Genomic DNA, 15,971 nt, shown 5'->3' with positions numbered 1-15,971 from the left:
CAGGATGCTGAGGAGCAAGGAAACAATAAGAAATATTGTCTTCTCAAACTAAGCTCCCGAAGGACATGCTGTATACAACCCTGCAGAAAGGTGCTTTCTGTGGGGGTTAGAAACCCAGGTTCTAAATCGTAGACAGGGACACACTCACAATTTATTTTTTTTTTTAAAGTTTTTATTTGCTTCTGCTGACTGGATGTTAGGGCAATACCTCAGGCTGCCACAAGATGGTGGGACTGCAAAGTAAGATTTTGGAAAATTTGTCTTGTTTTTTTCCTAAACTGTATTGGAACACTGCTTAGGACTTAAATCTATCTAGGCAGAAATTACCATACAGATCTTGGCAGCATAAACAAATATATGTACATACACACATATACTGCCTGTAAAGCTCTTTAAGAATTGGGTTTTATTGTTTCTATTTAGCAAGTTAGACAAAAGCTAGAAGCTTTCTTCTTTCAATGTAAATATTGGTATAAAAATGTCAGTATATTTATAATAATGTAACTGAGTGATTCATATAATCTGAAACGTATTGAGACCTTGCAGTCTAGTACTGTGGTTTTTTACCTTTTGTTTTAAAATACAGAGGAAAACTTAAAAACTGGCAGACTTCATTTTATTCCATCTGTATTTTAGGTGTTTCAATCCACAAATACCACTAAGTGCATTTCAGACACAGAGGACAGCTGTGAGTTTCAAAGGAGTGCTGAACTGTAAGCTCTTTTGAGGATCAGGAGCATTTATTTCCCTTTCCGGTCTGCAGTGTAAGTCAACCAACAGCGTTTATGTATCTGCCTTGATGTGGGTCTCTCCAGGACCTGTAGAGGACCTTTCCTCCTGGACTTCTTCCAGCTACAACTGATCAATTTAAGACAAGGCAGTATTTCTCCCTTCAAACCTGACCTTGCTTATATTCTAGGACCATTACAGCCACAGAAACTTAATGATTATACCTATCTTGGTATTTCTTTTCCTATCTGACAGTGTAATATCAGAGTGTTTAATGATTACACGTTCATATTTAACATGATTAAAAGTATTCATTAACAAGTATTAAAATAGTGTGTGTCAGTTCCAGCAGAAAATCCTCTGTTATCTAAATTGGATATCCAACCATCATTAATCGAGGTAGATTTTCTCCAAGTGCACAATGAATAATTACAAGCTTGAAATGGGAATGACAAAGCACAAAGCAGAAAATTGAATGCAACGCAAAAATCATCAGCAGGCTGAGAAAGTCTATTTTGGCATGTCATGCTGGAAAGTCCGAGAAAGATTACTTACCTTACTAAAACATTAATACTGATTTACTGTTGATACGTTTCCAAAGGAGCATCCCCCACTCTGCCACTGTCCATGCAAAGGCATTACAAATGCAAATGCACCACAGCCTCTCCTTAGTCATCAGACTACACATATTTAAAGCCCCATTCATCTGAACTTTGTTATTAATATCCCTCACGGCATTGCTGTTTTGACAGCACTTTCCTTTGTGATACCACAGACGCTGTGGAAGTGGCTGTCAGACCGATTACAATGCCTGGAGTTTTTCACCCTCTCTACCATAAACAAAAATTACTGAAGCCCAGCAGGTCACCAGAAATCCATGCATACCCCTCACACTCGGACAAGCAGACAGAGTGTTCAGAGAGCTGGAGTCAGCGCTTCAGAGCACAAAGCCAACAAGCTCCTCATAAACTCTCAGAGAGGAAATATTAACAGGGCAAGGTCACATTACAAAAAAGATAAATGCTGTGCCAAAAATAGCTCTAGATCATGATGACACATAAACAGTTTGCATAAAGAACAAACAGTAGGAAACAAGCAGCTGTGAGGCTATAATTTATTTTAAGAGTTCTGGTAATAAAACAAAGGAGAACAGTACAGTTCAGTTTGTGTATCAGTACCTCCCAGAATTATTAGAATTACAGCTCTATCAATGTGTCACAGATCACAATCCTGGAAACAGCCCCCCTCACCAACATATCCTGTACCCACCACAACGTTTGCTGACTGCATCCTTGCTTACCTGCATTCAGGTCTGTAAAGCAAGTCCCATACCAGTAGAGACATTTTCCTCACATGCGATTCCAACTGGCTGCCCAGTGTGTATCCTTACTGCCAGTCTGCAGACAGCTTAAGTGAGATACTAGAGCCCATCACATACCAGTGATGAAACACCGAGTAAGAAACATCAAGGGAATATTACAAATGTGCATTAACTACACACAGAGAGAACTGGAGCACTATTACAGCTGAGAAGCCAGTACACTGAGGCTAGGAAGGCAAAGCCTGCGTTCAGTAATGTTACAGTGAATCCAGAGACGTTCAGCTGATTTTGGGAGTCACGCTTTCGTCCAGAAATTAAAAGGTCAGGTCAAATGTATAATGTAACTGGTTGAACGTCCTACGTGAATGTTCCCATGTGTAGGTATCTTCAAAGCATTACTCTCTGTATCATCTCCCTATGTAACGCTTATCTAGTACAAGTAGCAGAATTCATAATCTTAAGTACCAGCTGAAATCTTGCCTGCAACTTGCAAAACATATATGAAAGCATTTACCATTTCAAGTTGTGAGTTGTCTGTCCTCTCCTTGCTGCCACAAGAGCCTCGCTCTACTGCAAGTTAAAACTGATCTCAATTATATTTCTGTTTAGACAGAGAGAAAAACCAAACACATATTCTGCTCATTTATCCTTGTGCTCATGATTTTAACAATCCATGCTACCTTCCAGGGACACATTCAGGGGAGTAAGCAGTACAAGGAATACTGAAAATTGACAGACTCTATTTCCAAGTTAGACATCCACTCCAGTAATTATAACAGCAGCCAACTCATTCAGGTTGAGAGAGTGATGCTTTAAAGGCAGCAATGAAGACAGCAATTTAGGACACAGAGAAGAAAAGACAAGCTCTATGGAAGGACATTAAAAATTACTTAGAAAAATACAGTTTCTTAAAGAGACACAGAAGCGCTTTTAGGTAAGGTGGGCAGAAGCCTAACAATCAGATGGGTTCCCATCAGGAAAAAAAATCAACCAGTTCCAACGAATACACTGCTAAATTATTTTATCATTTGATAGGTTGTTCAGAAAGGTTGTTAAATTTCTACAGGATTGTGCAGGGATTGCAAGTATATAAGAGCCACCGCAAATAAACTACCTGTTCTTGTTTACTGGAAGAGAACACCACAAATCCCTAAGTAAGGGTGCTTTAAAAAACACACTCTCAGACCTTCCACATAGCAACAAAATATCATCCTTTCTTAAAGGTGACCATAGCCATCTAAGAAGTCATTTGTCATTGGCAAGAGAAATACATGGCTGCCTTTTTGTTGTTTGGGTTTTGTTGTTTGTTTGTTGGTTTGGTTTTTTTTTTAATAATCACAGCTGACACACCAACTCCATTTCTAAAACTGAAATTCATGCAAAGCAACTACAAATGTTCATTCACTGCCAGTACCTAAAAACACACACTCCTGCAGCAGGGCACCAATTAAACTGATTTAATGACCCTTGCATCATGCTAGAAACGTGCCTCCTAATGTGTATTTAATTGCTAGACTAGGTCTTTAAGTTGTGCCATATGCAGAGGTTCTTTCTGCTAGCTGGTTAGAAAAAGCTGAAATTAGATAGGACGTGGAAGGGGCTCCAGAGGCATAATTGATGAGCAGATTGTGAGGATCAGGGAAGGAAGCCTGGAACAGGCAGAAATGAACAGGAATTTTCAGCGGCCTAAGGCCATTTGTGTTTGGCAGGAAACAGCTTTCTAGTAAAGACTTCATTTCACATAAAAATGTTTTGTTTTGGGATTACTGTAGTTTCCCACTATGAAGAGAATAAAGCTCATTCCTTGTGGGGAACTATCTGCCTCTAAACAAAGAAATTCTTATATACAGGTTTGTATTTGGAAAAGAAAAGAACAATTTTCATAATCAGTGATTTCCAAGTCAATGTCTACTTCCAGTCTGTACAGTGCCAGTGCAGACTGCAGCCCACTAAGACAGATCCAATTTCTTGCATTCACCAAAGATTTAAAACATTCTTTGTCTCTGGAGGAGAATAAGAATTGTGCACGTGCTCCTTCTCACCTTGAGGATATTATGTTAGTAGTGTCCTCATCATTTTCTTGTTTTGCTTCTTCAGTCCCAGTGATTAAATGCACAGGAACATACCAGTTCTACGTTCTGGATTATTTGACTCCAGTAAACAGCATTTGCCAGCTATCACATACTGCCACTTACATACCCTTTTCCTCAGCTGATTGCAACGGTGACTAGAGCAGCAAGTAATATCTTGTCATATAACGTACTGCATTCCTCTTTAGAGGAATTCATACCCATAAGAGAATGTAATAGGGATGTTGTTTTGTTAAATATGCATTTATGTGCTTTTTTTCTTTCCTGTGCGTACACACAAACACAGGCAGGTCAGCTTTGTAACTAAACTCTTCTGAACTACTCGACTATATACATCAGCGATAGCAGTTACGAAAATCCAAGCCACATACATCAGTCAGTCGCAAAAGTATTAATATTTGATTCAGTGACATTTCCAATATTTATTTGCTCCCTAAGCAATCTTAACTCTCATGTCATCTGGTAGAAATTGTGATGAACTGTAGATGGAAAGAGGTAATATAAAAAGGGAAATCCAATTTTGTACCCCTTCTAGGTAAAAATTGTAGAACAAACCCTTAAGTTAATTTCCTTATGCAGTGCCATATTCTCTGTGCTAATTTTACAGAACAAATAGTTCTAATCCACTTTGTATCATTACCAATGTATGATGTGTAAAGCAGCTGTGGGATTTTAAATTTAAAATATAAGCCACACAAGCAGAGAGAAGCAAATACCATAAGAGCAAGCAAAATGGATTCCCCAGAGGGAACAATTTTACAGAGGTGGAGCTGTACTGGAAATACCAAGGATATTTCAAGTAGTAGCAAGCATGAGTGATTGCCTAATTGCACTATTAGTTCCTTAAAGCAGATTTCACAATACGTTGTTGTGATTTAACCACTGGACATATGTGCAGATACATACAGAGGGAGTGAGGTATTTATTGATTTTTGGTTTTAAACTGACATAGTTTTCAATTGTGGGGTGTTTTTTTCTTCACACAAAAGGCCTCAGCAGTTTCCAGTTGTAGCACTTGTACCTTCCCTTTCCATGACTGCGAGCAATGCTGATGTTCCAGTTTTCATACTGGGAGGCTGGGGTGTTGGGTGTTTCAGATACCGGGTTCTCTCATTCTGTGAGTCTGAGAAATTTCAAACACTGTTTCCATTCTCATACACGTAGCTCACAATTCTTCAGCAACATCTTATCCAACAATAAGATCAAGATCAATTAACACATGAAGGTTTCTGCCACTCTCTGACTTGTCCTGGATTCAATCTGCATTTTTATAACTGACTTCAGTGTTGGAACATCCACACTCATGTGAGAGCTACCATTTGTCAAACTTGTTTTATGTTTAAAAAATGGCTGCGTTTTCTTTTGAGCAAAGCTATTCTTCTTTCGAATGCACCACATTTGTTCCGCTTGCATACGTTCTGTGGTCATCTTTGCCAAAGGGGTGCTGATAGGAACACAACATGGGAGAAGGGCAGGGGCTCCACAAAACTGTGGGCAGCAGCTGAACTCGGGACAAAAGAGCAGATCTGTGCCTTTGACCTTTATCTCCCAACAGCTGTAAGGTGTTTCAAGATTTGCAACCATATTAAAACACATATGACATTTTAAAGGAGTACTAATCATGGCTGTATGGTCTTACCTTTGTTTTTGCTTTTAATTCTACAAGTTACATATTTTAGTGAATTAGCTAAGACAGCACAAAGAGAAGAAGGATTATTTAATAATAATATCCCACACAAACACATTGACAAACCTACACACACATTTCAAAGCATCTTCACCTGCTCTACAGTCTTTTTTTGACTTTTGTGCACTTATACACAGAAAAAATACCAGTATGAAAAATATCAAACTCTTCAAATATCAGCTCTTTATATTAGTTCCTACACGGATGACAGCAGCTAGTCTTTCTCCCAGTCGGAGCCAGTGACCCAGCACCACTACAGAAGTGTGACCTGGATTCCATTGTGTTTTGTGCCCCCTCAACAAAACTGTCAGCTCAGCTCTAACTGCAAAAGTCTTTATTATTATTGATGTATGAGAACAGGAAAAACATAAATTAATAAACAGAACCTTAGTAGATTTTGCACTACCAGACTTTTGACTGATAATAACATATAATTACAAATTAACAAAGTGAATCTGGAGGTTCATGAGAAAAAGTCAGCATGGACCCCTAACATATATATTTTTTTCTTTTCTCCACAGCAAGTTTTCATATTGTGGCCACTTTCCAAGAGCTCAACTTGCCAAACAGGTTGCATCAAACCCAGAGACCATGCCGCTCTTCAGCACAATGAAAAGAAATGTTACCCCAAAACAAGGTAATCACATAGGCACTCTGTACAAACACTGTGAAATGAACTTCACCTCAGAAGTTTAGAAATGGAACAAAAGGTTAGAGGAAAAATGTAGACGATCAATGGAAACAACAGCAGAGATTAGAACTTGTCTGCCTGAATTCTGGACCATTGCTACACCTAAATCATACCTCTCCAAACTCAAACGTGAAAAAGTAAATAGAAAAAGTACCCTTCACAACGCAACACATGGACATACAAGGTCAGTGTTCTATAAATTCTCAGCTTCAGAAGCAGAACTGCAGGACCAGCGATTTATAGGCAACTCCTGCTGATGCTTCTAATTGCTATAGTAGACATTATGTGCCTTCTTCACAGCAGTAGCACGTAAAATCTCTTCTCCATTTCGTCTGCTAAAGCTCAGCTAGCATGCCTATTCCTGGGGCTCATCAGTGTGTGCTACAGATGTTATTAGATAACCTTGCAGGGAAAAAAATTGCATGCAGCTGAGCCCCAGTCTCATTTGTTTTGAACAGATAGAATTTAGGCACCTTTTTCAAGCTGTAGCTCTCAGTGGGGTGTTCAGTACATCATCTTCCTGGAGTTTGGGGGTGGCTTGTTTTCTTAAGCATTTCCTCCACAATTATTTGGCTTACAGGCACAGAAAAAATAACCTTTTGTTTCTGCCACTTGCCTACTTGTATCTCTGGTAGAGGTTGTTCCAGAGACATGACCAGTACTACTTATCTTAACATCCAAGTAAGGAAAATATACCCAATAGATGCTTCTTTACCATTTTTAAGTAAGTTACACAGTATTTGAACAGTCAGTGAGAGTGCTACAAACATCTATCAGCTAACACTGTCACTTCTCACAGTCCTCTGGCTCCTTAAAGCTGTTTTCTGGTCAATTATCCTAACTCTCACATTCTGATGAAAAACTAACAAACCTCATAGGAAGACAATTCACTTTTCTTTTCCAAAGCATTACAAATTCTTGACATTTCTTAAAGTGAGGGACAGGAATGAGGAAACCTCAGAGGGAGATAAAACAGCATTACAGATGTCTGTCTTCGGTGCATCTGTGATATACCTACCTTCATGCATAACGAATATGCTCACTTCATAGGAATAGGGAAAGGACAGAGGTGAATGATTTCCAGCAATCAGGTTCATATCATGGCATGTTTTTGCACTAAACGATCAAGCTATGCTTTCCTTCTCGTTACTTGCATTGCTATCAGTCGAAGGTCACACAAAATAAATGTAAGCTGTCTCTTCTTCCTAATTCACATTAGACCCTCAACGGGAGTGATGTACCCTGATTCCATTTTGGAGGTGTGTTACAGATATCACTTAGGGCATACACTGAAGACTACCACTAACAGTCTCTTGAACTGGAATTTCATTACCATCATGTTAAATCTGATCAGAGTTAAAAGGCTATGTGGCATTCATAATCCACTGGTTCTGTTTCTCTGATTGCATACTCTGAATATGTGGACTACTGCTATCAGTGCTTATAGAAGGAGAGCTGAACTTGCAAAAAGATTAATATTACAAAAGACTGAAGTCATACACAGTTCTGTGAACAGGACTGGGTTCTTCCTTGGCCCAGAAAATTCTCATTAACTTCGCAAAATTGTGTAAGTATTGGAATACCAATTGGACCTGGACCCTCAAAACCACATAGGTTTGTTACTATGGTCACAGTGACTTTTATTTTAAAACCAAAGGCCCAAAATTATAAAGGAATACATAAAAGTAGACTTCTCTTCCAGTTTTCTAGGTAACAGAACATGTTGAAATTGGTGACAAGAGAAATTCTTCCTTTGTCTATTTCAAATGATACTAAGATCAAGGCAATCCAGATATTTTTGATTAAGCCAAACCATTAGCATTACTTTTCCTAACCAGCTTTTCACAAATAGAAATTCTCCAGAAAAGCTTTGAAATCAGACATCAAAGTCGGGGGGGTGGGGTGGGTGGGGGTGGGGGGCGAGGAAAAGACATTTTAGAGTGATAACAGGAAACACACAGAAAAACCTACAAAAACATGTCATTCTGTATGTTGCTGCCACGTGTTTTACAGCACTGTGGGTCAGCCGGTACAGCAGATCATGTCCTGTCTAGACTTCAGGGAGTGGGGACAGCTGGAGGATTTTACCTGTCAAAAGAAGGCTTCTCTCCACAGTCAAATGCATCCTGTAACTCCTTGACAAGATTAGCCTGCCCAGGCAGTCGAAAAAGGCCTTCTTCCTTTAGCCCCCGCTGTCGGATAAAATCCACACACTGTTCCACCAACATAGGAGCCAAGCGGTTCCCATAACGCTTTTCGTATCGAACAGTATCTTCCAGCTTCTGGCCAAAAATACCTGCATGAAAAAGAGAGATGTAACTTGGCTGAGATCCATAAAACATTTGAGGAGCCTGTGTCTTCCATTACAACCCATGCAATTTACAATTAATTTAAATGCATGGACAATTAAGCTACTCTGTTCTTAAGAATAAAATGCTCAGTTTCACCTTTGATACTCTCATGGAAATACAGTGCTGACATATTTCGCAACAATACTCAAAAATATTATTTAAAATAAAATACTATAAACAATTTTTCAGACCATAAGCATAGAAAACATAGAAATAATACAAATAGGATTTTCTGTCACAAAACTTCTATTCAAAAGTGATACGCATCTCCATCTACTTTGTTTCATGCCTAATTACCTATAAAAGAATAAGTACTTCCTGTATCAATTTCAATGGCATATAAATATTACCTTTACACATGGAGGGCAAAAGATTTATAAATACAGCTCAGGATGTTGCTTCTAATACACTGAATTATTAAGTTTTCCACATAAACAAAGATCTTTCCTATAATCTATTACCAATTGCATTATCACCATCTCCTTTAGCAACAATACATTTTGTGTGTGACAAAAGAACCTGAAATGAAAGGTGAAATATATCAGACAAACTGCAGGAAACATGCATTCATACTTAACCTCAGAAGAACATGGAGATTTTTTTGACAGAATTAACTTCAACGCTGATCTGACGGTATCATCGCTACTGCTGGAAAGACAGCAACCCTTCATAACTTATTATGCCCTCCATTTCAAATTGCAGAGCCAGCCATCATAGACAGCATCAGAATAATATTCAGGCATGTCATCTGTGATGGAAGGTCTCTCTTGAGACCACTGTTTGTTGAATACTATTGGTGCTGAAGTGAGGCAATTCAATTTCTATATATAACACCACAATGAATAGTTCTGAAGCAGTCGTGACCAGAAACTAAAGACCAAATAATTATCTATGCTTGGAAGGCTCCTTTTCCAATTATGTATGGTGTAAAGTGGAAAAAAAAAAAAAAAAGTCAGTCAAATTGTGCCCTTCACTGAGCACACAGTGCCTACTGGTTTAAAAATGTTCAACAAGGAGAACAGACTTGCTTTGGTTTGTTTTTTCTAAAGAAAGCCCAAAGTTGAGCTAGTCAGCTTTCGCTTTTGGCCCAAAAACTTCATCCACCCATAAATTACAATTACATGAATAAGTAACCACAAGCTAAGGTAGCATTCAGATTGAAGCATCCTTCAGGGTAACCTTTGATTTTTCTTTCAACAAAAGAAAGGTAACTCACACCTCAGTTGTAAAGGGAAAAGTTGCCTTGCGTATGCTCCAAGATGTTATGTCAAGTGGCTGTCAAGCTGTCAGTCACCCATACTGAAGGTCTGGGGTTTGTATTTAAGTGCAATTATTTTTACTGTAGCACAGGAAATAACTGGAGAGAGTAACTGATGTCCAACTAAGATGTCCAGAAAGTATCCTGAGATGCAGAGCAGCATATTTTGTGATTTCCATGGTACCCACATTTGTGGATGCCAAAACCAGCAGTAGGTAGGGGGACTGATCATCACACACTCTTTATTAGATCACTTTTTTCCGTGTCATACAAAACCCAAAGCCCAACAACTGGCAATTAAAGCAGGATTTTTTTGAATATCAAAGTGAGTCAAGCTCAGAAGAATACTGACTGATGCGGAATATTTGGTGTCCTCAAAGTTCAGCCTCTTCATGCTGGCAGAGGAGTTAAAATATATTTTCTTAATTCTTACATACCTTCCTAACCTCCTGCAAACTGCCTACGGGCATAGCAGGAGTATTAAATGAATTTGGGTTTCTTGTATTTGTCTGAGTTAAGAGTTGCTGCTGGTCAACATAGAGGAAATCCTCAAGTCTCTCCATTTTCTAGACCCTCCTTTTGAAAGTGATGGAATTAAGGAGGAAGGTCCACAGAAAATCAGTTAAGAAATGTGCATGATTATTAGAGTTTGGGGATTTCAAAGTCCTTAATGTACAAGAAGGCTGCTGTTCAGCACCCCCAAAATTGTTTCTTCTCCTGGCCAAACGAGCCCCACTTCCCTGCCTCTCCTCAAAGGGCGTGTGTTCTAGCTCCCAAAAATCTTGGTGACCCTTTGCTCACCTCCCTCCAGTTTTATCTTCTCCCCTGCCTTTTTTGTTTGTTTGGGGTTTTTTGTTTTGTTTTTTATTGGATACAATATTTGGAGTAAGGTCTAAAAAATGCTGAGCAAAGGGTTAATCACTTCCCTCTGTCCACTTTGCTCCTGCTGATACTGCCCAGACCGCTGTCAAAGCTTCCTGGCTGCCAGGTCCACTGCTGTCTCGTGTCAAGCTCAGTGCCCTCCAGGGCACCCAGCTCCTTTCCAGAGCTGTTTACCTGGAGTTAATCCTTCTAAGGTGTAGGATTTGGCCATCCTACTCCAGTTTGTCCTATGAATATACAGTCCAAGCTTCCCTTCAAGAGCCCATGAGATCTCTTGGTTTTAAACACAAGAGTTTTTGCCTCTTTTAAAAAAAATCCACGTAGGATAGGATATTCCAATTATATGATGGATAATTACAACTCATGTCCACTAACAGTACAATTAGTATGAATAAGCTTTGTCCTGTTGGCTATACTTTCTTCTCTCCATGCTAACATTCTTTAATCAGCAATGTGCATATTGCAGCTTACATTTGCAGAGGAAAGAGTAAGTTCTCAAACCTACCAGACTGCTTTGAAGCTCCTATTAGTAATGACACTGCAGTGAAAACACATCACTTTCTATTAATACATTTTTTGGGATGCTGCTTCCCCCTCCCCCCCCCCCTTCATTTCAGATTTGGCTTTCAAAGCATGTCTAACAGATGATGAATAAAATCAGAATATGGGTTTTATGCACAGTGGGAGCAAAAACTGTTCCGATACTATTATAAATTCCTGATGCGCCACAACACAAAATGTATTGAAAACAGGTGGCAGCCATAAAGCATTACAATGTCTGTAACTAGTTTGAAAGAGTAATTTTTAAGACAAATAGAAAGTAAAGAGTGATTCACATACAAAAGGTGACATACATGAAATGGATATGACAAATTGCATTGTTCTATTGGAGCAGCAAATCACACTACTGAATGAAGAAAATCTTAAAAAAATGTATCTGAGGAAAAATAAAACTTGATATGATAGAGAAGTAACCAGTGTCAAGAAAAAAAAAAATAATGCAAATCAGAGACTAAAATTTCCCGGTTCTGGTCCCTGAAGTGGAAACATTGAATTGTTTCTACTACTGACTGCAATAAGGTACACTGTAAATTAAGGGACTTCTGTTGAGACACTTAAAATACACATAGCTGGGAATGCCTGAAGGAGAGGGAGAATAACCACATCAGTTGTCTCAGATTTGACAGATAGGATTCAGATCCTACACAATCCTCAAAACACAGTTGCATTGAGTCTGGCCACATACACACTTCATGGCTGGAGGGGCAGGTGTATGCCCCACTATCCTCACGTCAGATAAAGCCTCAGGGACTTGGCTCCCCATCTATACGAAGGCGATAATACCGTATTTACTTCACGGGCATGAGGATTTCCACACTCAGCTTTGGAAAGCTCATAGGTATCATGGCAATTCTGACAACCATGTAATAACCTAAAGTTAAGACCCTAAGTCTCATGGAAAATCACCAGGTCACACTTTGAAGTGCTTCCAAAGTCACCATTTACTATAGTCTACATTCTCCAATTTGTTTGGCTTTGGAATTCATCTCAGGCAGGCTTAGTTTGGTTTCAAAGTCTAGGCTGAATTTCTCCAAAGGAAGTATTTCCTTCACCTAACAAATGTAGAACACTGCACCAAGCAGCACTTGGCCAAGAAAGGGATCAGTCACGATAAACCTGCACAAATATTGACTCCAAGTTACAGACTTGCTGATGCCTTATGGAATATGTACTTTGTTGCCAGGGGCAGAACTGGCAGGAACATGGCAATTTTGCTTCCACATCACATTGTCATAACTTTTACCTTGTTCATCAACTTTCTGGTGTCTGTTGGGTCTTTTGCTGTTTTAGAATAAAAGCCATGATCGTTGCCCTGCAAGATGCACTTCTTCCACTGTCCCTTTCTAATGCTTTTATCCGCTCTTATGCCATAACTAACTGCTACAGAGATACTGCAAATTAATAGTTTACAAAGACTAAGACATCGACTACTACAAAGCAAGGGCAATGCTGTGAAGAACTGTGGTTGCAAACATACAGTTACCGTGGTGGTTGACAGAGGCAGCAACAGTGAACACTATCAGCTAGCTATACCTGGTAAATACTAGCATCTCCCTCACAAAGAAGCAAGGAAAAGGCAGTCCAACTTACAGAGACTACAGCATAAACCAAAACCACAGAGATAATTTCACAGGCTGTTTTTAAAAAGTGAACTTCCACTACACTATCTAAACAAGAACACCTCTGTGGAGAGGTAAATATAAGCCCTCACAACTCATGTTGTAAGCCAAACCCAAGTTCTCTTCCTAAATATCGATGTCTCCAAAATCCAGAAATGTACAGATGCACAAGTGCTGACCTGCGGTTTCATTTATCCCTGGATAGAGTGCCAGACGGGAAACAAACAAAGCCAACAAGAAAACTTGAGGTTCAGAATGGCAGCAGTTTGGCTTCCCCACAACTGGTGGAAGGCAGGGAAATGTACAGGATTCCAGTTCTGACCAGTCACTAGATTTAATCAGCAGAACTGCTTTTTCGGAGAGGCCTTTGTAGATCTTTAAAGCTATACCAAATTAAGCCAAGATCACGCATAACATCAGAGGAAAATCACATGCTAGAAAAGGGCATGCCGAGTGGTTATTCATTAACTAGAACATTCCCGCAGCAGAAGTTTTGTAAACATTTTGAGAAACTAGATTTCCAAGCCTAACAGATACCTGTAAAGCTTATGAAAGGCATTACAGTGCTAGATCCAAATTCTGCATATGTCTACTCAAAATTTGTGAAAGCCCTGTGGTATTTTCAATGGTATATATTCACAGTTAGAGTATGTTTTTAAAAATCTAAGAATGCTATTAGTCAGTGATTCCCTTAGCTACTGAACAAGGCAGGGGTCACATTTCAAGTCTATCGACTCCAAGCTTCTGATTCAGTAAGAAAAAAGGAGAAAGATCTAGGCAGTGGTTCTGCCTCCTTGCTTTATAAGGAATAGTTTGAAAAAGCCTACCTGCCGCTCTAGCTCTACCACAGCACACGTACTTAGTGAGGCAGAAAGTTTCTGTCTTTCCCAAGCCAGACCTCAGCAATTCAGATGATAGCATAATTTTCAGACAGTGTAAAGCACAGAGGGCTGATGCTTTCAGGAGAGGGCCTATGCCTGTATGCGTGTTCTTTCAGTGTGCACCTGAGCATCTCTGTCCTTCCAAAACAAGTTCTGAGTTTATAGGCTATACTGATCAGAAAGGGTCAGTTAAGGTCAAAGGAATTATCTCAACTTAGGATCTGGATGAGAATTTTAAGCAGCTCTCAACATCAGTAATTCATTGACAGTGAAAATACAAGATCAGGTCAACAGCTTTCAACAGCAGGGCTGGGAACAAAGGTCCTGGAATAACTCAAAGAAGTGGTGGTCATGGCCACATAACACTTAAAATGGAGTTCTAAATTATTATCTATCAGCTTTTTGCTCTGCTGTTCCCCAGCACTAAGTCTCTTAGAGTGGATCAAAGGCAGGGAGTATTTTCTTCTTCTCTAAAGAACCTTGTAATGTACAGAAGAGGAAAATTTCCACCAAGGAAAGCAGCAGCAGAATTTTGTTCCTGCTTGATGATTTTTTTTTTTCCTTCAAGCCTTCTCCTAGCCCACAGTCAATGTGATGCCAGCACTAGATAAGGTAAGATAAACTTCTGCCCTGGAGTTTAGTACAGCTGCACACCAGAGGTTACTGCTTAGAAAAAAACAATTCTGAAACAAGAGCAGAACTAGCTACAGGCAGGAAAGTAAGGAAAGCAATTTTAAAAACATCGCTGGGAAGTTATCAGAGAAGTTAACAGAATGGGAAGTTATCACAGTCTATTACATCAGGGCCTGCACCATTTCTCTGGTCGTGGCCTGTGACACCTCCTCCTCGAAAACTCTCCTCATCCAAGTTCACCATGCTAGTCAATGTTCTCACCACTGCGTGCCAGCAAAGCTACCCCTCAGTTACTGCTTTCTCCACTTACCCTGCATGTGCTCTCAAGAGGTTTCTGTGGTGGTACTTAACAGAGAACATCTTCTCTAAATTGGATTTTAAAGATCTTTGGCTCTGGATCTGCTCAGATGCTGCCCTCAGAGCACTGACTTCTCCTATGACATGATGTCCAAACAGGTCTGACGTTTAATTTTTCGCTGTCTATCAAAATACAGCTTGGATCTGCATTTCCAGGAGGGGTTGTATACCTTGTATCATCAGTGAAGATTACAATGTATCTCTGCCTAAACATACAATGTCATGATTCCCTTGTAGTTCTTCCAATGACTAGCCAATGGTTTTCCCTGCTAATTTTGTTTTCTGCATGGTTTTGCACAGCTGTGAACTAAATGCTCTGCTTTATCCAAGTATGGGCTAGGTTTGCCTTTTTTTGTATTTGGGTAAATACAATCTGCAAATTTAGTTACAAGAATTCAGTATGCCAATTAATAAGACAAGTGTTGTTGCCTGTGCATCCATAGTGAAGACATGACTGAAAGTCCAATTAATGTTCACCTTTCTGTTGACTTCAGTGGGACATGGACCTAGTTAAACATGGGCATCCAGCATTCTGCAGCTCTGATCTAGGGGCCTCTTCACAGAAAATGTGTATAAAAAAGCAACTAAAACAAACAATATGTAGAGAAAAGTAAATGAGCAGCGTGGCTTCCATCCTTCTGTCCTCTGCCCCAAGCACAGCAGCTTCACTTGCAGTTTCAGACATGAAGAGTTTCTGTGTCAGAACATACAGGGAAGAATCAACAGCTGAAGCTCTTCTTGGAGCAGCTAAGGCTGCAGCCAGGCACAAAGGCAGCTGTCTGCAAAACTACCCCTTAAGCCTTTATTCAACTTCCAAACATTTCTCAAATAGTTAAGTGTATAAACAGGGCACAGACAGCTCTAATTCACACCGACACCTTGAAATGCACGAGCATACTTCATACAGACAC

At 39.6% G+C, this 15,971-nt stretch overlaps 1 protein-coding gene across 5 annotated transcripts in view; it reads right to left on the bottom strand.

Annotated features, from left to right (window-relative positions):
* The window catches only part of ARHGAP24 (Rho GTPase activating protein 24), a 220,499-nt gene that overhangs the window by 14,580 nt on the left and 189,948 nt on the right, over window positions 1–15,971 (bottom strand). For 4 of the 5 annotated variants that reach the window (XM_037395508.1, XM_037395523.1, XM_037395514.1 and 1 more), the window contains one exon: window positions 8,607–8,814. In XM_037395508.1, the coding sequence (XP_037251405.1) occupies window positions 8,607–8,814 (208 nt within the window). Of the gene's footprint in view, window positions 1–8,606; window positions 8,815–15,013; window positions 15,344–15,971 lie in introns of those variants that run through there. The other variant, XM_037395544.1, reaches the window with a different exon arrangement.

Source organism: Falco rusticolus, chromosome 1, assembly GCF_015220075.1.
Source record: "Falco rusticolus isolate bFalRus1 chromosome 1, bFalRus1.pri, whole genome shotgun sequence".
Taxonomy (NCBI): domain Eukaryota; kingdom Metazoa; phylum Chordata; class Aves; order Falconiformes; family Falconidae; genus Falco; species Falco rusticolus.
This window is presented reverse-complemented; position numbering and strand designations above follow the sequence as displayed.